Below are 27,574 nucleotides of genomic sequence, written 5' to 3'. Positions count from 1 at the left end.
GTGAGTAAAGCAAAGTTGGGGCATCAGATATAATGCAGAACATAGCAAAAAATAAACATTGAGAATATAACAATGAAATATACATAGGAGAAGATAAAGCAGGCGTGCTCCTCGGTCCTACCATTTTGAGTGCCCTCTCTATGTCAATGCCTTGGCTCCAGGGCACAGCGGGGTTGGCGAGGCAGTCACCTGCGCTTCCTCTGCGAGACACGTCTACTCGCTGGCGCCGAAGGTACCGGAAGGCCTCCGCAATCACAAGGATGGCATCATGGGTCAGGGCTGATGTGTACTGTGAAAAGGACCAAAAAGAAAACCTTCAAGCAAAACACTACATCACGAGGAGCCAATGCGATACCGGGCATTCAGTACAACAAGTGGTTACAAGTGCAATGCATTGAAAAAGTATTCATACGCCTCAAACTTTTTCAGACATTGTCTCCTTACAACTACAAAATCTGACAGACCAACACCATGTAGTGCATAATCGTGAAGCCGAAGTTATTTACAAGTGAACAGCTGAAGAGTGCTGTTCGTTAGCCCTCTATACTCTGATAAGCCTAAATAAAATCCAGTCTGAATTATTTACTACCAAAGTCTCCTAACTACTATAAAGGAGACCTTGTGAGGAAATTAAACGCAGGTCTTAGAGCAGGGGTGTCAAACATACGGCCCGCGGGCCGGATCCGGCCCGGCGAACAATTTAGTCCGGCCCTGTGGCTAAATGCATTATCATTATTAAAAAAATAATAATAATTTTTTTTTTTTTTTTTTTTTTTTTTCCCCCCAGTGTCCTGTCTGGCAATGTGGCAATAAGATGCCACAAAGAGCTCATCAGATTTGACTTTCACAAGTGGACAAGATAAAAGGAAGAGAATGATAAAACAATTATTGAAAAAAACATGTACTTCGTTTAATTGAAAATATGCAGTTCCTATATTGTCCACGAGGGGTGCTGTGTTTTAATTAGCAGATTAAGCTTCAGGTGTGGAAAAATTCAAATCATTTCTTAATTTTTATCTGTTTGATGTATTTTGTCATGTAGGACAGTGTTTTTAAGTTCCAAAAAATGTGAATAAATGTTTTTCAACATTGTATAATCACTGTGATCAGTTCTTATGCATAATGCACAAGTACATGTTTAACTGAGTAAAAGTATTGTTGAAATTGCACACACTTTTCTTAGAAACGCTGAGGTTATTCATAATATATTGTGTAAAAGTGAAATTAACTTAATATAAAAATCAACAACAAGTCCACATTTATGAGTTCTATTTAATCTTGCAATGAGTTAACTCGTGTGGCCCTCTTGAGATCAGATTAAGCTGAATGCGGCCCCTCAACCAAAATGAGTTTGACACCCCTGTCTTAGAGGTTTAGTGAATACAGCAGGGAGGTCTGGGAGAAAGTTGTGAAGAGTTTGGAGATTGTTTTATAAAACAGCATCCCAAGCATGGAACATCAGAGCACTGTTCAATTCATCATCCAAAAATGGAAAGAATATGACAGAAGTGAAAATCCACCGAGACATGGCAGTCCACCTAAACTGTGAGGCTGGGCAAAGATAGCACTAATCAGAGAAGCAGCCAAACGCCCCACTGACATTTTGGGGGAGCTGTGGTGATCCGAAGCTCAGGTGGGAGGATCTACTGACAGGAACACTTTTAGCTGCACAATCCACAGATCTGGGTTTTTGATGGAAGAGGTGCAAGAACAAAGCCATTGCTGTCTTGACAAGGAAAAACTGTATTAATCCAGAAGGGAATTTAATTGCTGGTGTTACTCATGTTACAGCGGTAAGACTTAAAAATTCATGACGACAATTGCTTTCCTTCCAATCTGACAGAGTCGGACATGTTCAGTGAGAAAAATCGGGCAATATTTTGGTGTTTAGAGGTTCAAAGGTGGAACAGACAAATCCTCAAAATATTGCATCCCTTTTTGCAGAAAAGACGACTCTAGAAGGGGCAGCTGAATACAGATATACATTCTTATTTGTAAAGAATTTAAAAAAAATTGTAATTTTCTATCCAGTTCTGAATTAAGCACTACTTGTTGCTGTTCTACCACAAAAAAATACATCAAGAACTTTGTGGCCATAACTTGACAAAAATGGGAAAAACGTGTGTCTGTGAACACCTTTGCAAGGCATTCTAGAGATAAAACAGTTTTCATTCAGGGTAAATCAGGTTACAGGTTACTGAAGCATTTCTCAGAAAATGAATCCGAATGACACATTTTTTGGAGAGTTGCTTTAAAACTTCAGAACTGTGGAAGATGAGCAGTGGGGGAAACGTGGCCTTTGAACATAAATAAAAAAAAAAAAAAGCAACTGCAGTATCGGCAGCCATGCCTCGCTGACCTTCAGTGGAGTGTTTTTGGCTTCTGGAAATTCTCTTTCATCCAAGCGCTCCCAGCGCTGGAGGAACTGCTGCACGATTGGGCTGTCTGGGTTGATGATCTGGAAGCCTGTGATGTTGGCCCCACCAGAAAAGACCCGGTCCAGACTCATGTTGGAAAACCCCTGAGAGCAAAAAGGACAAGTTGCTCATAATGAAGGAAGAAGCTTAAAAACCGATTTAGCTTTACCGCCATTGGTCGTAATCGTGTGACTTGTTGCCACCGAGTTAAATGTGAGGGTTGCATTTCTTTTTACCGAATTGCATCACACCGAGCAATGCAGTTGTGGGTTTTCGTAAGCGGCTGTGTTGAGTTGTTGTTGCTAGCCCTTACCAGATTGGCTAGGATGTAGTGGTATCCCCTGGTGTTTTTCCCTGAGGTCACCACCTTCAGTTTGCAGAAGAAGACACACAATGAGTTGCAGAACATTTGCGAAACAACGAATCGGAAATGACAAGAGACCCTTAATTTAAAAAAAAATAATAATAAAAAATACCCGTCAGAAAGAGAGCAAAGGCAAAAACATTTCAAAGCAACATACGCAGGGGCAAGTAGGACCATGCTGGCACATTTGTATGTTTGTGAGTGTGCTTCTGTATGGGCACATGCAGAGTGGGGAGAAACTGCAATGACAGTGCTTGTTCCTTTCCATTAACTTCAACAAGTAAAATAAGGTCACGGCTCTGGCAGGCCTCCCTCTCTCTTTCTGCAGCTGCCTGAGCTCCTGCTCTCTGCTTCTTCGTTCTCCGCCTGTCTCAGTCGAACATTAGACTTAATTAAACCTAAACATTGTGAAATCACCTGTAGGAGGAATTAGATTTGGAGAGAGCTCAACGATTTCTTCAAACTTTATCTTTGGTAAAAAAAAAAAAATTGTTCTCTGAATTGCAGACTACAACACTAAAGAAAAAAACAACAGTGTAGGGGTGGGAAGGGTTTTTCCTCCTTATCTATTTACGTTCTACACAGCTCCACAGCTTACCTATATTCAAATTGCTTAAAAAAAAAAACGTCAATATTAGTTTTCTAGGGTGCTCGAGTTGTTCCAGTACACGGATCAGGTAATTTAAATCGTAAGCTAGACTATTCGTACGTTTTCTCATTTTGTAATGTTACAACTATAAACTTTCATGCATTTTTTTCTTGCATCATAGACCGTAATTTTGAAGTTGAAGGGAAAAAAAATGCTTTTTGAAAATGTTCACAAATAAATCTCAAAAGTATTAGCATGTATTTGTATTCAGGCCCCTTTACTCCGATACTCTTCCATTCTGGTCCGAGGAAAAGTGACCAGGTAAGGAGAGCATTAATCAGATAAGCAGCTGAGAGGCCTGTGGTAACTCTGGAGGAGCTGCACAGATGCACGGGGAAAATAGAGGGACATTCTGTCGAGAGGACAACTATTAGCAAGTATTAGCACTCCAAAAATCTGGCAGCCATAATCCTCCGTGAAGGAGAGAATGCAACTATGTAGAAGAACGTGCTCTGCAAAAAGCAGTGTGTTATCCACCACCCCGAACACACCACCCACACAGTGAAACTTGGTTGTGGGCGCATTATGTTGTGCAAAGGCTTTTTTTGCAGCACGGACAGGGATGGAAGAATTAAAAAAAGACTAGAGACTGGGGCAGAGGGTCACCTTAAAGCAGGTCAACAGCCCTAAACATACAGCCAGAGATAGAACTGAATGGTTGAAGGTAAGGTGAGTTTTTGTAGTACTAATCCATCCATCCATTGTCTGTAGCTGCTTATCCATTGGGTGTCGCGGCCTGAGTGGCGCCTGTCTCTGGCAGCAATCGGGCGAGGGGCAGGGTGCACCCTAGGCACGTTGTCAGTTTATCACAGGGTAACACAGCGACACACAGGACAGACGACCATGCACACAGACACACACGCACACAGACACTCATAGCTATGGGCGAACTGGAGAGACTAATTAACAGTCATGTTTTAGGGATTGTGGGAAAAAGCTGGAGTATCTGGAAAGAACCATTGCATGTGCAGGATGAACATGCAAACTCCATGCAGAAGGACCCCAGGATCTTCTTGCTGCAAGGCTAACAACTGCTAACAACTAACAAGCAGCTATCCGAATCGCTCCTAAGCTAAGGCTCCTAGGCAGAAATTATCGGGCTAAGATATGAGCTCTCTGAGAGGAATCTTTGTGAATACGGGCACTGACCTTTTTGGCATCTATTTCTCTCTCTCTCTCTCTCTACTTGGCATTACCCCATGCATCTAGCCTTCTCTCAGTTAGAGGGATCATGTATTTTGACTTGATCCAAAATGGGCAAAAAAAAATTACCCTTATTATCAGTTAACATATTCCTGATGAGCCATTTGTGCAATACTTTAAAGTAGACTCCCATATATTCTAACGTAGCTTTTATTTCCTTCAAATTCCTTTTTTCTCTGTGCATTTAGAGAGTAACCAATTAGCAGTCATTTGTTCATCCAAAAGGTCCTTTTCTATCATCCCCAGATATTCATGGCATTCATGTCTTCTCACATACATTATGCATGTTTTGCGCTTCAATTCTTGATTCTTGATTCTGATTCTGAACTGCAGCTTCTTATGATAAACAGACGGCGCTACATATTAAATCTGCCTGTATTCAATAATTGGTAGATCAAGAAGAGTCTGAAGAGGAAGTACACTCCTGATACATCTGTAACAACAAAGACCAAGCTCATATATGTAACTTTTTTTTATCCGTTTTTTTACAATTCTATTAAACAATTAGCAATATTAATCCCCTCATTGTTTTAATTCATATGTGCACATACTGGTAAAACGGACGTGCGCTCAGCCTCTACTTTGCTGGTCTTCTTGACTGGCAAGTGCCACTAATGGCCTGTTACAAAATGGAAATACGACCGGCCACTCTTCCTGAAAAGCACACGCTGCACGCCTTGTGCAAAGAAAGGGTGACGATGAATCATCCGTCTTTTACTCTAATCACACATCTTTCAAGGCTAGGTTTAGAAACCCATCAGACATGCTGGGTGGTACTTGAGGCGTCCAATCAGGTCCCGGAGGGGTCCAGCGCTATCCTAGACAACCGTCTAGCTCAGCCCCTGGGCTAGATGCACAGCATCTTTCAGATTTTTATTCGGAAAACATTTTGTAAACCAAGTATTCTCATAAACAAATGTGTAATATTCTGCCATACAAATTCCTAAAAAAAAAAATTGTGGTTATAATGTGACAAAATGTAAAATAGATCAGTCTGATTTTTTTTTTTCCAAGCCACTGTACCGCCCTCAGTATCTTCAGTCTCCATGCAGTTTGTTTCCCCATACGAGGCCTTTATTTATCCTCGCCTCCGAGTCACAGAACAATCTCTAGAGGTGGAACGTCCTTGATGCTCCAAGGCTGAACCCCCAACAGCTTTATAGCTTTGACCAATTTCAATAATAAATCCAATTACCTCTCTTGCAGATACAAACTGATTTCATTGTGTTTCAACATCCTGGGCTCGGGCTTCAGTCTTGAAGTTGCACATCGTACATTTTCAACACAAGCACAAATTCCCGGCACCTCCTGTGACTTATTGTTTCCCAGATTGCCTTGAAGAAGCTTTTGATTTGGTTTCCCAGTCATGTGAGAGGGGACTCCAGTGACCAAAGTGACATTTAATGAAGCCGCAGTGCCTGGAGACTGGATACATATCTTACTGATACAGCAGTGAGACTCCTCTAAATGGGAAAATAATCCGCACAGGGAAACATGCTGTGATGGTCTCTGCAGAGTGCTCTCTTTATAGAATAAATGATTATTAATTAAGATGATTGTTTGTATTAGGATGAAAGCATGTGGCGCTTATTGTAACATAACTTATGAGGAGCTCCTTAAAAAAGAAGGAACTAGAGAGGGAATTGTGCAAACAAAGCACTTCAATTTAATGCTTCACGTTGGCTGCTGCAAGCTTCTGTAGTTGGGATTCACTAATAAAATGGAAATCAAATGAATTTCATGCATCTTGGTTTGGTCAGTGAAAGCTGACGCTTTATCCTTAATCACAAAATGCTGATTGTATTTTTTTTCACTCACAGTTGATTGCTACACTTATCACTTTTTTTTTTTTTTTTTTTGCTTAAGTAGGTAATTTCAGAAGAATCAATGCTTTGACTAAAGTAAAAACACCCCCCCCCCCCCCCCCCCCAACAGCTTGGCAGTGCATCCAGACAGGGTCAGCATATACAAAGAAAATAAGTAAATAATTCATGGTTTGGGGCTGCTGTTGGACATTTTCTATATTCGTTAGCCTGTCTTTGTTTTATTGTACAGGTTCTGATTTACATATAGTGAACGGTTACATTTCCTTATAAGCCCTCAGCAAATTTCCTTTGAATAAACGTAGACAATATGACATTTATTGTCCTCTGAGCAGTTAAACGTCGGGATTGAAAAGTGAAAGGTGAAAAGACTTCCCCATAAAGATGTCTACTGAATTCCAAGCGTGGTTAAAAGCTGGTTAGTGCTATCAGACAAGCTACCCAAGGATAACTTTAACTGCCTTAGATTGGACATAACTTCTATTGGATTAATAGGATAGTTTAAAAAAAGTTAAAAAATGTCTATGACCATGGCTGTCCAGAGGGTGGATTTGCATTAAAAATGTCTAGTTATTCCATGCTCTGTTATGTTTCTGCAATTAAATTTAGTATATGACGGCATATAACTTTTTCTAGATCTATAGCCTACTGCCTATCAGTGATACTAATTTTACTATTTCTGCTCGCTGACAGCCGTTAACACAGTCAGCACCAAAGCAATTAGCAAACCCTATTGAGTTTTTTTACTTGATGTTCGAATTGGGTCTGACGCCGGCACCTGATCCGAGTTTCAACTTCCGAGGCAAATCAGAACTGATCTACTAATAATTAAGTTATTTTCATTCACTTGCGAAACCCAAGCTCTCTGATACTGTTTTTGTTAAGATATTTTTAATCAGTCAATGTTGTTACATAAATGTGTTCACTTTAGAAGATCTTATGAACAATCATCAGATTTGATGCACTTATAAATGTCCTCCAATGGCAGAGCTGTTCTGGAAAAAAACAAGCATCTGAGTATGAAAAAATATTTTTAGGACTATGCTCCAGTTTCAGTGATCCCTGGGAACATAACTATTTTTTCTGCCTGTTTTAAATCCCCTACAGAGGCCAGGCGCTACCTCAACTAACAGAATAACTCATTTATTCCAAAAGCATGACCTGAAGTAGGCACCAACTAATCCAACTTGCTTTTAAATTTTTAATGTTCACTAAAGGGAAGGGCGAAAGCCAAAGCATCTGGCCTCACAACTCTTCTCTGCAGTCAGTGTTGGCAAGAATTCTAACAGGATACCGGAGTCACAATATATGTCTCCTATAAGCAGAGGCTGTCTAAGGGTACAGAGAGTAGTAAAGCCAAGCATTCTTGGAAATAAAGTTCAACTATTCTCTCCGTATCTTCCCAAACAATCTCAAAAGGCCACCAGTGTAGTCAAAGTAAAAATAACAACGCATGTGAACATCTTAAAAACTGAGGACATGAATCTGTTACAGTTCTTGTTACGTAAATAATCCTTTTTTGCTCTTATAGCAATCCAGAACGCCTAATTTTTTCAATTCAATTCAATTTTATTTATATAGCGCCAATTCATGAAACATGTCATCTCAAGGCACTTTACAAAGTCAAGTTAAATCATATTATAACGATTGGGTCAGATTATACAGACTGGTCAAAGAATGTCCTATATAAGGAAACCAGTTGATTGCATCAAAGTCTCGACAAGCAGCATTCACTCCTGGAGAGGCGTAGAGCCACAGGGAGAGTCGTTTGCATTGTCCATGGCTTTGCTACAATCCCTCATACTGAGCAAGCATGAAGCGACAGTGGGAAGAAAAACTCCCCATTAACGGGAAGGAAAAACCTCCAGCAGAACCAGGCTCAGTATGAAAGGTCATCTGCCTCGACCGACTGGGGTTACAGAAGACAGAGCAGAGACACAACAAGAAAGACAAAAAAGCACAGATGCACACATTTACTAATAAAATCTCTCAAGCCTTTCATGTCATTTTATGTTTTTTTTTTCTCTTTTCTGTGCACCTGTGATTCTTAGTTTGCAGCGGAACAAACTTTAAAAGTTGCAGCCAGCCGTTGTCCTAATGATCAAACCATTTTATGTTGGGGTGGGGAGAGTTCATTTTACTGATCAATTCATTTTTTAAATAAGTCGAATCTGTCGAATCTGACATCATCAATGAATAATAGTTATAATGAATAATATTGATTGTTATAATAAAACAAGAAAAGAATAATGATTAATCAAGTGTTTGGTCAATATAATCGCCCAAGAGGGGTGGAGTTCTACTGAACAACTTAAAAATATTGCATGGCTGTGAAAGAGAAATATTTGATTGAGCTATATTCTGTAAGAGATATTACGTCTATATTAAAGTAGATTTACAACTAATGTTGGGAAGCTATTGATAAAAGTTTTCTTTTTTTCCCGGTTGATATATCCGGTTGATCTTGTGTGTTATTTGGTTGTCTGATTGTACATTTTGTGCGGAGCACAGTTTTTTTGCTACAGCACAGTAGTGTGCTAACAGCATGTTCTTATGTGTTTAATAGTTCTATGCTTTTAACATGAAAGAGTTTGAGATTTGGGCTTGTTTTTTTCTTTTTAGTTGGGCAGGTTTTATGCTGGTTTGGGCTGGAAACCATCAGTGAGATACGGCAACCTGTAGCACTGTGTTTTGACTCAAAAGTCCAGCATAAGCAGACATGCTGATAAACATGAGCGCTGGTGTCAGGCTGAACACTGAAGTAAAAATTCATACTAGCAGAGGTTCTGTAATTACAGCAGCTAGGGAGCACAAGGATCAGAACAAAGCAGATTTCCCTTCTGCCTGCAAATAACCCAAGTTTCTTCAGTTTAGCCGAGTTGTACTGCTTGGTTCTGCTCCTTGTGCTCCTAGCTGTCTAGCTAACCCTCCTAGCGTGAATGTTTACTCCAGTGTTGTCTTCAATGCTGACTTTTCAAACAGAAATTAATAGCGCTGCTTCCAGCTCTCTCTCTTTTACTTCGTTGTCACTTCTTGTAATTGTTTGGTAATAAGACCGAATATCCATCCCGCTCTACCGACACCGACGGTGACTCCAGCCGAGCCACGGTGTCTCTCTGAAGGCTGACCGTCTGACCCAGCGACCCGCCCCTCTCCAGCTGTGATTTGCTAGCATGTTGCTTTCAGTCGTTGATCTGATTGGTTGAATTGTATGATTGACAAATCAAAGATAGAATGATGGCCACTCCGAGGTAAAACAAAAAAAAAAAAATCCGCTTCCAGTCCATGAGCACGGCTGGCTCAGTGGGCGGGCACAGCCCCCCAATGCCCGCCCATGCCTCGCTTTTTTTGTAACAAGTAACTAAACCAGACATTGAAAATGTATCGGAGTAAAGGTATGCAATTAAGTTTGGAAATATGAGCGCCATGGCACAACAGATAAATGCGCGTCCGCTCTCAGAGCGCTCACGTCCACATTAAGTAAAATTCCGGGAACACATAACGCTGAGACACTGTGGTTTTTGCAGAATGTACATCTTTTTCTTTTATGTGCCATTTTGGCGGATTTCAGCCGTCATAAACGATGCCAGGCAATTGGGCTTCGACGACTTGTTTCCGTGTTTACATCCGAACTGTCAGCCAGAACCGCGATTATAAGCCCCGATTCCAATTATACACCAGCAACCCATTTTGTTTATTCTCCTAAAATGTTTTTCTCAGACTTATCTGAATCGTAACAGACGCCAGGGACAATATTTAGTCCTTAAAAAAACCTTAAACGGCGCAATCACGATCTTAATGCCACATTTTTTGAAAATATGGTCACTAATACATGTATTTCCGAGTTGGTCGATCTCAGAATCAAGAAGTACTTTGAAGGCGTTTTGTTTAACTTTAGGAGTAACCGAGTTTAGCGACCGAGCTGCAGCGACCCTTTGCTCCCGCAGGTAAAATCGCAATGATAAAATCAAGCGTTCCTAAAGGAAATGATTTTACTGAGCAAATAATTTTTTAAAAAGTTATTTCCTTAATTAATGTTTTGTGTAACTCGGTATTTGCATCTAGCCTCGTGAGACCATCCTGATCTCGCGAGCTTTCAAGGTTTCACTCGCAGATCAGTCTGGCTACTTTCCGTTAAAGAAAATTTGGAGCCGTTCACCAAACGAACGTCCAATCAGCGTTGGCTTTGAGGCGGGTTGAGGTGTGACGCAACGGGAAGCGCGACAGTTCAGTCTAAAGAACATGGCGGCTTCAGCCGATGAAACTAGCGTTAGCGTGGCTATTGAGCAAGTTTTATCGGAATTACAGAGTATTTCTTTGCTGAGCTAACGAGCCTTTACCTGCAGCAGCAAGAGTAGCTTGGCTTGTGGTTGTGTTTGTGTGTGAATCTGATTGGTTTATTTGGCCCGTCTATCACCAACATAGGCCAATCAGCTAACCAGTATTTTTGCCCCTTCCCAAAATTACTTCAACGGAAGGTTTCCAGATGGATATGCGGAGCAAATCTATCTGGCGGAGTCAGGTAAGTTTGCATCATGAATGGGTTAAAACACATGCCAAATGTTGTTCTGATTAGTGAAGCAAATTTAACCTCAATTCACATTCTTTAAGATGAACTTTGGTTCTTTAACTCAAACAAAATGTTATTTCATCAAAAGAAACACATGCCAAATGTTTTTCTAAATTAGTTAAGCTAATTTAACTCCATTCCATGTTTTTTTTTAAGTCAGATCTGCAGTGAACCAGGATTCAGTGAATTATTCTGATTATAATCAACCACTTTGTTTTGTCTTTGCATGTAAATAGTTCCTTAGCTTCTTTTTCACGATTTGTTCTTCAATGAACTCAGAACCACACACACGGAGCTAAAATTGAGAGTTTATTGAAAGGAGGATGGAGTGGTGGATGTTGAAACCAGAAAGGCAGGCCGGGACTTGAACAGAGGTGTACAGTAGATGAAGGCAGTAGCTGACGGCCCGGAGAGAGTTCTGGCTGGAGCAGAGTGGAGGCAGGAACTGGCAAGCTGGACCACCAGCACAGCAGAGTGAAGGCTTTCAGGCCAGAGTCACAGCAGGATCAGTAGCACGGCAGGGACAAACAAGGATAACCAAGGCAGGGTACCAACGGCTAGCAGGAGTAAACCAGGTAGACAGGCGAGGAGTGAGTGGAGTCTGATGACGGACCGGCAGGGAAGTGAAGGCAGAGAGAGGCTTAAGTAGGGAGGCTGGCAGGTGAAGTGAGTCTGGCTAATTAATGACCAGCAGGTGTGACTGACTGCAGAGAGAGTCAAGGGTAAGCTGAGTAAAGGCCCATTCATACCCTACGTTTGGCCTACACGTCCGTATTTCTGTCCGTACGTTCTATCCGTTGACTCCTTCATACCTCCGTCCGTTGAGGTGCGCAATAACCAATATGTCCTCTAGGTGGCAGTGCTGGGCGCCAATGATTCTTCACTGATCAAACATGGCGACGGTCCAAGACGTGATTTTTTTGTTTTGTTTTGTTGTATTTGCTTCGTAAGTAAACTTTTTGTTTGTCCCTGTGCCCCGGACACGACACATCATATGTGTGGGTAGTTGCGGACAAGCTCCGCAAGTCGTTCCTCGAATCCCGCCATTGTTTAAAGCCCAGAGTTCTAACCTTCTTCGTGATTTTGCTGACATTTTATACTACAAACTCAATAGCGCCCCCACCGTTTCCGGTAGTATTGCTCCGTATTGATCCGTTTCGTCCGTAATCGTAAGCTCCCAATTTTCGTGTCAAAATACGGATGAAATCGACGGTTAGAACGTATGAAACACTCCACACGTATCCGTATCCGTATCCGTCTTTTACGTGAGGTATGAATGGGCCTTAAGAGAGGGAGGAAGAACTGAAAACGGACAGTAAACAAAGCTAAAAACTAAACACTGACAGTTGTGACCGCATGTCTTATTTCTGCGGCAGCCAGAAGTGCATCACGCATGAGCCAGCCTTAATGTGGCGCTGCCCCTCCTCCACGTATTGCCACACACAGCTGGTCAGCTGACAGAAGGAAGGTTTCTACACCTTTACCTCGCTTGCAAAATAAAAGTGATTCAGCTGAAAAACTGTGCTTTCATTAAAAACTGTTTTGACATGGTCTTGAAACAGCAATGAAAAAAAAAAAAACATGACATTTTGCACCTCCAAGCTTGAAAACCGTAACAAAATTTTTTGCATATTTTCTGTCTCTCTCTCTCCCCGACCTAGTCCCCTAATATCTTGCTCAAAAGATGAGACATTCAAAGCGGGAAAAACTAGCTGCAGGACCATCGGCCTAAATACTCCCGGGGGAACTGACTCTAATTAAGCAGGCTGGAGCCACAGTCCTGTACCGAGCTGGATGTCTGCCCAAGTGCCTCAGAGAGGATTTGCCTCTCTGCTCACGGATAGTGGCTCTTCTTTGTTACAGTGATTTGCCTTCTTCAGAACTAGAGCACACATCCTGAAGTCAATAACTGTCCTGTTACACCCATAATCTAATTACAGTTATGATGCTCCAAACTGGGCAAGACGAGAAAAGGGATTTGTCTGCCAAAGAACCTGGGTACAGAGGAAGAAGGGCATGGCTGCATACCAGACAAACGTTGCTTCAAATGCCTCAGTGGAAACTCGTGGCAAAGCTGAATCTTTACACAAAAAAGAAAAGTAGCTCCTGCACATAACGAAATCTCCGCCTGCATCGACAATGTTGTGCGGAAGTACGAAAACTTAGCGTGTATCAACCTCTTTCATATATCTTAGAAACCCTTAAGCAAGCTTTTTGTCCTCTGTCCTTTTCCCAAGACTGTGTGCATTTCGAGGCTGAACATTCTGGTTTGTAGTCGCCACCAGCTGCACACTTCTAGACATCAGTCTTCTTACAGAACACCAGTTTCAGCAAAACAGGGGGGGAAAAAAACGGCATCTAAACCTGTAATGTTCTAACGATCTTTGTTGTAGCTATGCGCCTGCCTGCCAACTCTCCTGCTTTAAATGGGTTTGATCTTGTTTTTCTACTGAAGCTGCCTTTTAACTTCAACTTCTCCAGGGTCTTCTTTAGATGCCTGCACACAACAAACAAGCTAATGCTAACCCCCCACCCCCCCCCCACCCTCCTCTGCTGCACTCAATGTTTTACTGTTTCAGACGCCGTGTCCTCTTGAGGTGAAAGAAATTGAAGAAAGCGAAACTATTTTTACTGTAAAAGCGAAGCCAAAAGAAAATGAGGGCGTATGTATGAATAGTGCTCCTGTTGCTGTGGTGTACATATCAGGCAGAATGGTCGGAGCAGCGGCATCACATATACTTTTCATGATAGTCTTTCATATTTAATTTGTTGCACCGGGTGATCGCCTCTACAGTGTCTGTTCTGTGGTAAATTTAGAAAAGCTGGATGAGAAACTAATAATTCTCCCAGCGACTTAAATTAAGTGAATATTTACAGTTTTTTTTATTCATATGACGATATAACCTATAGGTTATATATTGTAAAATGGTTTCAAAAATGAGCCCATCACTACCAAGCCTAACTGAGTTTAAAGCTGTTTCCATCCATCCACCCATCCATCCAGTTTCTTAGCTCAACCTATTTTATATATGGGTCCAAGTTGGCCATCAGACTGGTTCTTTTATAGAACCAGTGATGAACTGGATCAAGCATAACATTTGTTAAGCACCGAGAACAAAAACAACAGTCAGACAGCAGGCACAGTGCTCTCCTTCAGATTGTTACATTTGGTAAATCTGGAAAAGAGTAGGTCTCAAGGTCTATCACAATTTTCTTTCTACTTTAGCTGTTTTTTTTTTTAACTTACCGTCCTGCTGAACGTTTCAATTGTGATGTCAAAAACGACAACTTTTTATATTAAATATATTAAAACTGCACACTCATCCAAAAAATGTCTCCAGCAGACAAGCGGTATCTTTAAATGAGCCAGACAAAAGACGTCAAGAGATGCATTGTCCTTTAGTTGATCTACTACATGCCAAGTTTGTAACTAACAGCTCTTTAAGAAACCCAGTGGTGCCTAAATACTCTTTTATATCTCTCAAACTGTGTCAAATTTGGTATTTTTATTAAAATGGAACAAACTTAAAAAGGAAACATGCTGGTATCTGTTACCGGTTGCTTTGATTTTGGATAAATCCCCATAAAGGTGCGTCAAGCTTAGAAAGATAGCCACTGCACTAAACAAATATTTGTGTTGGGTTTAAAACTAAACCTCTTTCTAGGTGGTAAGAACAGGACGTCTTGTTAATACTCAAACCCACAGCTCAATTTAAAGTCATAATATGACAAAATAGATGAAATACATGAATTAATGAAGACTTTTACATGCAACTGGCAATAAATGCAGTTGACACCAGATGTTAACATACATTGTATAAAGTTGCCATCTTTTTCCACACTATTTGACATCAAAGTAGACTAAACTTTTGTTGTTTAATGTCATTCCAAAATATTCCTATTTAATATTTCTATTTATTTACTAGCATCCAGAACAATGGAAAAAAAAAACAGACCTAATATTACAGCAATTTTCAACACATTGGGGCTCATTGTTAGAATAAAAATAAACTTTAAAAATAACCTTTAATATTCTAATCTTAAATGTTGCATTTTTAATAAGCTATATGTGGAAAATTGTCATAATTAATAGAAATAAAAGGTTTTAAACATGATTCTGTGTGTAATTATTTTATACAATGTGTTTCACTGTTGATTCGCTCAAATAAGTAAACGTACTGAATATGACTTATGTCTTTGAACAGTAAGAAAAAGTTATGCGTCTTTTTACACAGCGCATGTCTCAACAGCACATTTTGGGCAAGCTAGATGTTTGGCATTAAATCCCACAACCTCCATTAATAAGTCACTCCACAACTGACACTTCAAGAAAGATATTTAGGCGGATTGAAAAGGGATTTGCAAAAATCACTCATCGACCGAAAATCCAGAGAAGAGGACAGCAGCCTAAGAGCAGATATCTACCCAAAGATACATTTCCTGGCCAGAGGTTGAAAACATTTACAACCAAATCCCAACAATGACACTTTGGTTCCAAGCTTTGCTGGACGCGATCCCAGGATGCAATTCCTCTATCGTCTTGGGTGAGAGTGGAATTCCAGTGCACCTCTGGGTGTTTAACTCCACTCATATTTCCATCCAGGCGGCAGACTCAGTCTACAAGCTTGTTTCTCACAAACTCCCTGGCTTTCCACTGCACAGGAGGAGGCTGGGGGTGATGGATCCTCCATAGGAGCAATAACACATTTCCAATGCTTCTATGCTTGATGGGAAGCCTTGAACGTCGTATTACTCTGACTTTGCTCTGCTAAGGAGATGAGTGAACTTTTAGTAATGCCTTTTCCAATACATTAGAGCTGCAACCACAGATAAACAACCTGACAAAAGTAACTGGCACAAACTCCACTACAGACCCCATAGTCAGCACATGCATCAATGGCCGGGTGAGGTATCTTGGCTGCATTGCATTCATCAAAAAGAAACAAAGAGTGTCTCACTGTTTGAAAAACGCACCGTGTCCAGAGCAGCTGATGCCTGACTGATCTAAGTCGCGTTTGCTCACTCCTGCCTTCACGAGAGATCTTCCCTCAGGCTAGGAGAGTAGGCTATTTATAGTAGGCTCATTGTTGGTGCTGGTTACGGGACAGTGTGTCCTACTTACACAGGAGCCGATATTACATTTAACAAAGTGTTGATGTCACAGCTTGTATAAGGAATCCTCAGCAACAGGCGCGGGTGCGGCCAGCAGACAAACGGATGCCGCCTCCGACCTGACATCAATGCCCCCCCCAGACAAGAAATCCTCACTGAATCTGCTTCATGTGCCACAGAGAGACCTCCGGTGTCTGACTGGATAACTCAGTTTGAATGTGAAGGTAATCCAAAAATCGCTTGAAGAAACGCTCCGTGTGAACGTGAAGGGCAGCTGGAGAGAAGCATATTTCTCTCGATTAATGAAATAATTCCCGCTGCTGTATAAATTATATCCCCACTGCGTCCACGGGAATGGAAACAGATGCAGCTGAAGGTCAAAGTGAAGTCCGCCTGTCCGGTAATAATAAAAATCATTATGTGCAGGGCAGTAGCCATCATAGTTAGACATCTTAACAAAGAACACGAGGTTAAGACATTACAGCTTTTATATGACGATAAAAGCATGCTAACACGTGAAGAGGCCGCGCATTGCTCTGACACTTAAATCCCTTTGCTACATAGCTTTCAGAAAATATTTCAAAACTGGATATTTCAGTTTGTCCTTTTTTTAGTTTTATTTTAATTTGGGCTCTTTTGAGCTTTTATCTTCTATGCTCTCTTAATTTTGTCAGCAAAGCACTTCTCTTTTTGCTCCTACTGAGAGCTGATTGCACTTCGTTGGACTCACTTTTTACCATGTGTACATGCATGCTGTGTTATGTTAGAGTCTGAATATTCATCAAAATTAGAATTTATTTGATTAATACAAAATGATTGCACGTAATCAGGGATTACCAGTATTATGATTATTCATGTTAAAGGGAACCTCACCCCCAAATCAACTTTGTCTGTGCACTAATAAACTGTATACATGGTTGTCTTGTAGTTCTGTCTGCATATCCTGGTCATTATTTTGCCTACTTACTGCAAATTTGTTGAAATGCTGATTTTGTCTCCAAAACCATCTGTGTGGCGCCCTCCTAAGGCTTAACAAGCATCTTGCATTTAATTTTGAATCAGTATTGCTATTGACTCATAAGATTTTGTGACGTCACCAGAACTGACCTCAGTAGCTCTGCAGCTGTGGGGTATAAAACCGTCTTCGTCTTGTACGCCTCCGTAGAGAGCTGGAGTTTAAGTAGTGAGTTTTGCAGTCCTACTATTGATTTTCAGGTTAGTGATTTATTAGCTTAGCATACAGCTAGTATGTGCAGAGTTTATTCAGCTTTTACTACTAGCTCGACCACGTCCAGCCTTCAACCACCGCCGCACATTTCCTGGTCCATTGGGTGCCACCTACTCTCAGCACATTTTTTTTCAAATATCGAAATGAGCAATGTAAGGCTCAGGTGTGGAGGTGAGTAACACTTTAAAATCTTTTTAGCAAAATAAAACACACAAACAAAGATACTAACTACGCAATCTACGGTACTACTACAGCTATGAGGGGAGAGTCTGAGTGCAAATTGAATGTTCAAAACATTAACTAAGCTGATTAAATATCTACTATACCTTGGTTCCTCTGGAGTTTAAAGACAAGAAGGGCGTCCAGCCTATTTTTAAGCTGCAATACTGTCATAACAGAAATTTAATGGAAAAACATGTTTGGGAGAAGAAAGACACAAGGAGGTCTTCCATGTTTCCAAACAGCCTGGGCACATATGCTGGTGTGTGTGTTTTTTTTTTTTTACAATCATACAGTAATACTCCAGTGAACTTTAAACCTAACAGCACTCTCTGGAAGATACTAATTCATCCCAAGGATAGCGCACGCAAACGCAAGCTCAGCGGTGTGTACTGCAGCAGATAGCCCAACAATTTAATCAGCTTATATCAGCTAACCGTACTCTGAAAAGAGCAGCACAGCAAGGTAAACCACATGCTGCCAATCCTGCATTTAGCAAGCAACTAATCCAAAGTTCTGTGTAAGCTTTGGTATCAAAATAAATAAATGATATAGACACTGATGTTATAACTGTAATAAAAAAATCCCAAAACATTACATGTCGCTTGTCTGTTTTAACTTAATTCAATTACATTCTATATATACTGTATACATATAAAGTGCAGTTAAGCTGGAGTCAACTTGAGTTTTACTCTCAGCCACCTACCAGTCTCTAAAACAGGCTCAATAACAAAAGGCACACATTTGTTTGTGTCTAGTTCGTACTCACTACCCAAAAAAAAGGTAGGTATTAGATTAAAAAAAATGCAAAACTTCATTTTTATTTCAAGCAAGAGATCTAGAGAAGTGAAGCTGTAAAACAACATAAAGATCTATCAGCAAGGGGATAGGTTTGGACACTACATCAGTGTTTGTCGATCTGGCTGCCCAGCCACACTGATAAACACCATCCATCAGTGATAAGGTTGAGGCTACTTGGTCAGACAGAAAGCCAGCAGGCTGCGTAGAGGAGGACAACAACCAGCGCAGTGATCTGTTAATCTGGCAGAGCAGTGAGACAAAAGTCAGTCTTTTGTAAAACGCCACATACCAGCCAGACGGTAACAAACATAAGAAGAAAGATCCTGTGTCTCAATGAAGCAAATACTGCAATATTTGACAATAATTCCCAACTGTATGTGAGAATTCAAGCACTTTTTAGCTTATTCTGATTACCATCTCTTGTAGAATTATCATGTTGCCAGGATGTTTTTCTTCTCTGATACAAGCTCAGAAAGTAGGCAGGATTGAAGGGGGTGGCAGGAGTATTTTGAAGAAAACATCCACTTATTACAAAGCAAGAGTTCACCTAGATGACCATCACAGCTTTCAATAACTAGTTAAAGGTGGAAAAATCCCAACAGAGACCTGAAAGTGGCTTCACACTAATGTCTTTAGTTCAACACGTTCAGATTTGAAGAGTTTGAAAACAGAAAAAGAGATATATCCAAAGGAGGACTGCATTATGATCAAATTGAGTTTCAAACGGAAAACAGGACACCATTATTCAAAAGAGCAAATATTTTTTTTGTATTACTGAGAAAAAAATTATGAAAAGTTGGCATGTGTGCACATTAAGATGTTGAAAAAAAAAAACATTCAGTGTCTTGCAAGCATTTACAGTATGTTTCCCAATTTGTCAACGTTACAACCACACACTTCACTGTCTACTTCTTGGGGGTCTCACGCAACAAAAAGCAGAAGATAACGGTGATGCTGAAGGAAAACCAAATATGTATTTATTATCATTTAAGATTTTTTGCAAGCTAAAATCTGAAAAGTCCATTGCCCATTTGCCATTTGCTTAGATACCCCTAAAAGAAAAATCCAGGTACCTTCAGTAATTTCTTGCTTGCTAAAGAGAGTTTGCTTGTGTGCAATATAACATACAGTAGCTGCTCTGTGAAGACCTCCGTGGTTTCTTAGAGAATATTAGTGAACAAACAGCGTCATAAAAGGTAATGACACGATTGCACACCTACATAGACACGGCTGTCCACCTAATCTGACGGGGCGGGCACAGAGACCATTCCTCTGATGCCCCTTTGACAAAATACTACAAGGTGCGATTAAAACAGGTTGCTTCTCCTTCTCCTTGTGTTTATTGCAAGGACAGGTATGGCGGGGAGGGTTGAACTTAATCCGCCTATGTTAACCTGTCATGACAAGAGGGGTAGTCACAGCCGAAATCAATGCAGAAGAGAGGAGCAAGACGAGAGACAAGTTGAATAACTTAAAGCACTGGCTGAGTTTGTCCGCCATTATTGTTTTTAATCAGATGATACGGGAGTGACTTCCGACACATTTCATGCATAGTGCCGGTGTCAGTGCGACGAGACCTCCTGTTGCCCGGCACTCGGTGCCAGCTTCATTTCTAAATGCTCACAGCTGTGCAGGATATCGCCTTCTCAACTTGTGATTTATGAATGGCAGGAGGAGGTTCAGTGTCAGCGCATCTTTGCAGGTTTATGACGGAAACGTTTGGTGAAATAAGACTAGAGAAACAGCCAAGAGGTCCACGACGACTCTGGAGCACCTGCAGAAATCCTCCGCTCAGGTGAGAGGACACATCGAATGGACGGCGATGCGCGCCACAAGACGAAAAGCTATTGCTCAAAGGAAGTCATAAGGAGTCGTGTTTGCAGTTTGCAACAAGCGGTGTTGAAAACAAAGCAAACAGGTGCAACAGGCTGCTCCTGTGGTCAGAGAAGTCCCACGTTTGTGCATACCGTTTGGCCTTTACGCAAAGCTCTTTGCGTAGTTACTCCGAACATTTAACCCCACCGTGAACACATAATGGAGGCAGCATCATGATGTAGGGACGCTTTTGTTTAGCAGATACAAGGAAAATGCACAAATGGGAAGATGGGTAGACCTAAATCCAGGGTAATCCTTGAAGACCACTCAGAGGCTGCATGAGTCAGAGGTTGATCTTTTACCGATACGACGGCCGTAAACATGCAATCGGAGCTACAAAGGAACGGTTTAGATCAAAGCTTATTCTCGCGTTGGGATTCCCCTGTCAAAGGCCGGACCTAAATCCAGCTGACAATCTGTGGTACGACTGTGAAACGCCAGTCAATCTGACAGCAGTTGACCTATTTTAAAAAGTTTAAATATACACCAGTAAATAAATAAATAATAGAGTTGGGAATGCAGTGATTCTATGACGTGTACCTCATTTTATCACCGTTTTTATTGCAGAAAATTTAGAAAGCCAGTAGTGTCCATATAATTTGAAATTCTCCCTGCAGGAATCACAATAAAGCTATTTACATGCACAAATCAAGCGGAGCATTATGGCGAAAGCTGTTTGCTCCACTTGTGAAAGCAAAATCTGTCGAGCTCTATTTGGCATTAATTTATCAATTCTTATTGCCACATTGCTAGACAGAACACTGGAAAAAAAAAAAAAAAGAAAATTTAGAAAGCCTTGTATAATTTTTTTTGGCCAGTAAATACGCTACAAACTGTGGTTCTTTTTGCTAACGAAAATGTGAAAGGTTCAAAAGGGTAGATAATAATTTAATGGGTAGCGGGGTTTCTTGTTGTTGTTTTTTTTCTTTGTAAGGAATCTAAAACGTAGAAGGACGTGCACTTTATTCTCGCTTTGCCCCCAACCGGATTGATCCAAGGGAGTCAGAAAGCTCTAACTTGGTCCTTGTTTATTAGGCTACATTATACAGACGTCAAAAAGTCTCAGCAGGGAAGCAACAGAGAGCAAACAAGTGTGGGAAAACAGGAGCTGAGCATCACCAAGGAAACACGGATGAGCAGGCTCTCTAATTCCTCCACGTGAATTAAACTCAGGTGACCTCAAACCACACACACACACACACACACACACAAATAAAGAGAACAGGGAATAACAAGCTTTAATTGAAAGCACCCAGCTCGCCTGTTATAACGCCGTTTCCAAAATGAGAATTTTTAGTTGCGAGCCAATCATGGCGCACTCGAGGAGCTTAGGGTAATAACGGAAAAATGAGGGAAACGCGCAGAGCCAAGAATGCCAGGAAAACTGTCCTATTTTACAGAGTTTGTATGAGGACATGAGGTCTGAAGAACAACAAGGGGAATAAACATGTTGGCTCTTCTTGAAGAGATGAAACGTGCAGAATAATTAGGGTAGAGGGAGGGGGAAAAAAAAACGTATCAAGATGTTAAAGATGTATTTTCTGATGTTCAAGGACAGGTTTGCTTCCAGTGTGCTACTTTTCCTTAACAAAACTAGGCCGTAGCAGCAGTGTGTGTTGGCTCAGTACCTGCTGGAGTATCAAGTTGATCCTATCCACCTCGCAGTCGATAAGAAAACGTTTCTCCTGTCGGCGGTCCATCTCCTCGATGATGCGTCTGTACTCTGTGGGGTCCACAATATTCCCCACCGAGCGAGCTGTCACCTGCCAGTTATTGGCAACAGCCGACTCCATGATCGCTTGGAGGATTGCAAAACCTTGAGGGAGGATAAAAAAATGGGAAGAGCTCCATCACTGAAATGTTTTTTTGTTGTTGTTTTTTTTTTTTTTGGATACAAGACGAGCACACAAACCTAAAAATGTGATCCCTGTGCAAATTCAGTTTCAAATTCAGTTCAGAGATATGCTTAGCATGTATGGCTTAACATTTCCATGAAGAATATGATCCTATAATTAGGTCTAAATGAAGTGTCTTGCCAAAAGTAGCCCCCGAACTCGCTCAGATTTTTGTCACATTACAACCACAAACTTCAATATATTTTACAATTTAACGTGATAAACCAACACAAACTAGCGCATTTGTTTTCAGCCCCCCGTCCCCCCTCCCCACCCCACCGCCATAGTTACAGTCTTTTGGGGCCATGGTTCCCCCAACTTTGCAAATCAAGAAATTGGTCCATCCATCTATCCGTTTTCCGCCACGCTTGTCTCTCATGGGGGTCGTGTCAAGAAACTGAATTTATATCTAATTGTTTTTTTGCAAAACATCTGACATTCAGTCATACTTGGACAGACACCAGCTGCAGAAATCAAGTTTTCAAGCCTTGCCCCAGCTTCCCAATTGGATTTATGTCTGAGCTTTGACTCCTTTGATCAAAACCTCATAATAGTTCTGGCTGTGTGTTTTGGGCCAACGCCATACCAGAAGATGAACCGCAGCATCCGTCTCAAGCCTGACGGGTTTTGTTGCAGGACTATCCTGTATTTAGCTCAATCCATCATCTTAAGCACTCTCACCAGCCTCCTTGTTCTGCTGAATGAAAGTCATTCCCAATTCTCAACATTTTCAAAAATGTAGAAAGTCGTGTCAAAAAAGGCTGAAATAGTGAATGACCCTTTAGTTTTATGTTATTTGTGACAGCTTTAATACTACAGTTGATCAATGGTCTCTTTGGCAAGACTGTGGATTTGGGTGGATGACCATGCCTTGGCAGTTTTGTGGTTGTATCAGACAAGATGAAGGACTGAATAGTGCTCTTTTTTTATATTCAGTGCTTCGGATAATGTGTTATAACCTAACTCGGCTTTTTCTACCTAACCTACCTAACCATCAGGATCTAATTTTCTCACTCTTTAGAGTTCTACTGTTCTTCAATTATGCATTACATGTTGTCATTTCTGCTTTAACTTTCTGTTCTCTCTCTTTTATATTCATAGTAGGTACACCTGGTCTGGCGCTCTGTTAACTGTGACATGACCCAGAGAAGACGGCTCACCCGCTATTACCATCTAATGTAGAACAGAATACTGGATCAATGTGTGCTTCTGTGCTTTTTTGTCTCTCTTGTTGTGTCTCTGCTCTGTCTTCTGTAACCCCAGCCGGTCGAGGCAGATGACCGTTCATACTGAGCCGGGTTCTGCTGGAGGTTTTTCCTTCTCGTTAATGGGGAGTTTTTCTTCCCACTGTCGCTTCATGCTTGCTCAGTATGAGGGATTGCTGCAAAGCCATGTACAATGCAGACGACTCTCCCTGTGGCTCTACGCTTCTCCAGGAGTGAATGCTGCTTGTCGGGACTTTGATGCAATCAACTGGTTTCCTTATATAGGACATTTTTGACCAATCTGTATAATCTGACCCAATCTGTATAATATGATTGATTTTGACTTTATAAAGTGCCTTGAGATGACATGTTTCATGATTTGGCGCTATATAAATAAAATTGAATTGAATTGAATTGAACCTGTCTGCTGTGTTTCTTGGTCGTCATGATGACGTTTGTTCACTCTGCTCTGTAACAAACCTCTGAGACCTTCACAGAACAGCTGGATTCATACTGAAATTGAAGAGTCTCAGAGAACGGTGCCAACAATGATAAAGTCAAAGCTGTGAGTGCTATATCGTAAATAGAAAAGTCAGAGAGCATAATTAAACAATCGATTGGGCAATGACTGAGTGTCCTCTGGTTTGGTGCTTTGCGACCGGGTGTCTCATCTCACACTAAGCCGCTTCATGCCCACTGGAGGAATTCAAACTAACAAATCCACAGCCAAGAATTGACCTGAACTGTAACAATAAGACATGAAAAAAATGAACTGACGGCAACGCAGCGAAATGGGCCCGCAGCTCAGGCGACACAGTGGATGCAACCTAACGGCATGTTTACTCGGCGATGAATCAGTGTGTGAGGTATAAAAGAGGAAGAAGCTGAGCTGACAGTAACGGGGCTGAGCTGTGCCTCTGAAAAGTCTCACCACAGTGATGGGAGACTCTGAATAGTAATGATTCACTGAAGGTTTTTAGGATTAATGGTCAGCAGTCATGACAGGTTGTCTATAAATCAGCTGAAAACAGACACAACGGTGTATGTTTAACATTCATTCACATATCAAGTTCTATTTAATGATATAAGTCAATGGGCTTTATTTTTTGTTGGATGCATATGAAGAAAGCTTCTTGATGGTATTTTGTTTCTGTATACAGCAAGTTTAACTTTTTTTTGTCCCCCAAAAACACAATTTGTGGAAAAACAACATTTTATGAAAAAATGAAATGTCCAATTTTCCTTCAACTTTTATTACAGGAGCCTAATTTGACCCTGAAAAATCCATCCTTTAATTTGAGCACATTTATTAATGAGAGCAACATGCCAAGCTCAGACATAATTGCTTGCATTATGATTATAGCATTATACTCATTGTTGTAAAAACCGGGTGTGTTCTGGCTCTCACTTAATGACTACTGGAGACAATCACCCTTATTCGTCCTTTTTAATGTATACTTCATGGTGATGGACCAAGTTGAAAAGTAGGAGTCATCGCAGGAGTTATTACAAAATTGTTTTTTTTTATTACAACCAAAAAGCTATATAAAAAAAGAAGGTGAAGCTTATAAAGGAGGTCAAGGAAATACAGACAAAGATGTGAACTTAACAAACCACCTGAAATATTAATTAATATTTAATTAATGATCAAACCATTGATTGCAACACATTAGGGATAACTAAACCCAATGCTACTGACTATGAAAGAAACAATACTGTGCAGTTATGTGTGGTTTTGAAACTGTCTGTTCTTTTTTTTTTATTTAATTACTTGCACTAGCCCTGATTTTGCCTGCTGTGATGCATTGTGTCATTTTAATGCTAATGTTGATTGATTGCTGTCTGGGTGTGTTTTTATCTCACTGTTTATTTATTTTATTGAGAAATGAATTGCTCCTTGGAATTAGTTTTCTGAACTAACCCTCTTATTTATCCTCCAGCCTGTCAGCCTCTAAGTAGACTTCTTATAGAAAAAAAAAAAAAAAATATATATATATATATATATATATATATATATATATATATATATTCTGATTAGTTTCAATATAGATACATGAAATAGATTTATTCCTGAAGGTTGTTTGCATATATTTATATTGCACTCACCTTTCTGCTTCATATGCAGGATCATTGTAAATGCCGTGTTTGGCTAACAGATGAGAGCGAGAGAAAATGGGACACAGCCACAGGCAGGAGGCTTTTTAAAATGACGCGCCCCTTGTCAAATGTCTGAATGCCTCAAACTGCACAGCTAAAACTGGTTTATTTAGATGTCAGATGGGACAAATACATTTAAAGAGCATCCGAGTGGAAATATCATTCCTCATATATCACACACATTTTGTTAAAAGACCACATTAGAAGCACTCAGACAGCATCATGCATGACTGACAACATTCAAGGCAAAAAAATACAGTGAGTGGCAGCGAGTCTTTTACAACACGGTGAAGGACTATTGGACCAGCTCGTGTGTTTGGCAGCATAGTTTTAATTTCAGCCACATTGTGGGGTTTTCATGCATGACTGGGCCGTGTAAGGTTTAGCTCCAGCATCTAAATTAAATTTATGTCCAAACCTCTCCTAGAGCACAGCAAAACCTTTATTTTAGCTTTAAAGCCATTCTGAGGCGCTATTGCCGGTGTGGTGCTGGCCAAAACCACAGTTTGTGTCTGAGAGCAACACGCATGGCCCTATTAACTGCAACAAGTTATAAAGCAGAAAGCAACCCCGAACCATCACACCACCACCGTGTTTGACTGTTGTTTCGACGTTCTTTATCTAAAACGTGGTTATTTTTATATCAGTTTTATATCCAGTTTCAGTCCACTTCACTTCACCGTATATGTTCCCAAAGGTTGTGGGCATCACCCAGGTGTTATTTGGTAAAAATGCGAGACAGGGCTTTGTGCTGTTTTTTTGCTCAGCGGTGGTTTTTGTCTTAGAGCTCACCCTAAGGAATCCCCAACACTGAGATTACCTGAGCCCTGCACAGCTTTAGGTGTTGTCCTGGCTTGTTACTGACCTTCCGGGGTACCACTGGCAGGCAGGCCCCCCGCTGCACCACTGTTTCACCTTTTCTCCTTTTATGGATAATGTCTTGTTTGTTTTGCTTCTTTTGTTGTGAAATTACTGCCGTGTTCATTATATTTAAATGCATCATTTTTGTTGTAGTTCTGGTTATTCCTCAGCTCCCTTAATAATTTTTCCTGCGCAAAGGTTTTACATTCTGCTGATTAAAACCGACCAGCTTCTCCTTCCAGCAACCTGCCTGTTTCTCACATCCACTGCTGGGTTCTACTGTTGTATTCGTCCTGGTTCCTGTGCTCTCTTGTGCTTTTTGTCTTAGTTTGTAAGTTCCTGCATCTTCATCACTCCACCCTTTCACCAGTCCCTCTCCTGTTTGCAACTGGGTCGTTAATCACCACCAGCCATGATGTTTCAGACTGACTCAACGGTGTCTCATCTGTTCTTCGTTTTCTTTAGATCAGAGCATGAGATGTTGTTTCAGCCCACTTCATGTTGTCAGACAGGTTCTAAGTGATTTTGTGGCAGAAGTGAAGCCTGGGTGTGGGTTGTGAAACCGAATTCAGCTTGTAAATATTACTTAGAGCCAGGTTGGATAACTTTCTTCCCTAAATAAATAGAATCAACATTTACTAATGTTATCCTTGTGTGACATTCAAATTTGTGTTATGATCTGAAACATTAAAGAGTTATTTTATAAAAGGGGGGAAAAAAAAGGAAGAAATCTGCGAGGGGCAAATACTTTCTTACAGCAAATTAAATATTGCTGAAAGAAAACATCCTAATTTTTGAGTGGAAAATCATTGGCCAATTTCAGAATTTTATTAAATTCTACTTTCAGTAGATCACCAGTGTTTCAGTACTTTTTAAGTCCAAGTTTCAAATGTTAATGATAACAGCAGAGATAAATGTGAATACAACAGCTTTGTTGCAAATACTATCCAATCTAAATCTTTTTAAAGGAGAACAGAAAACACTTTTCACCAGTGTTTTATTGAAGAATTCACATAAGACATTATTCTAATTCTTCCACTAGTTTATCCTGAGGGTTGAATCTCAGAATTCACATTTTTGTACCATGAAGATGAATAATTCAGATTTATTCTGTGTGTGTGCTTGTTCTTCTGTAGGGGACACAACAATATTTGGATGCTTCACAGTTACATGCGTACGGTTGTCAGTTTTCATT

At 40.6% G+C, this 27,574-nt stretch overlaps 1 protein-coding gene across 7 annotated transcripts in view; it reads right to left on the bottom strand.

Annotated features, from left to right (window-relative positions):
* gria3a (glutamate receptor, ionotropic, AMPA 3a) overlaps positions 1-27,574 on the bottom strand; it is a 141,057-nt gene that overhangs the window by 42,728 nt on the left and 70,755 nt on the right. For all 7 annotated transcript variants that reach the window (XR_004931942.1, XR_004931941.1, XM_012867125.3 and 4 more), the window contains exons 4-7: positions 21,890-22,077; positions 2,731-2,784; positions 2,360-2,521; positions 122-289 (exon numbers count right to left, since the gene is read on the bottom strand). Coding sequence is in view for 5 of the 7 variants with exons in the window: in XM_012867125.3 (XP_012722579.1) it covers positions 122-289; positions 2,360-2,521; positions 2,731-2,784; positions 21,890-22,077 (572 nt within the window). In the remaining 2 variants the exon portion in view is untranslated. The remainder of the gene's footprint in view (positions 1-121; positions 290-2,359; positions 2,522-2,730; positions 2,785-21,889; positions 22,078-27,574) is intronic.

The sequence above is a fragment of the Fundulus heteroclitus genome, chromosome 11 (assembly GCF_011125445.2).
Source record: "Fundulus heteroclitus isolate FHET01 chromosome 11, MU-UCD_Fhet_4.1, whole genome shotgun sequence".
Lineage (NCBI taxonomy): Eukaryota > Metazoa > Chordata > Actinopteri > Cyprinodontiformes > Fundulidae > Fundulus > Fundulus heteroclitus.
Note: the sequence above shows the minus strand (reverse complement) of the source record. Positions and strands in the feature narration are given on the sequence as shown.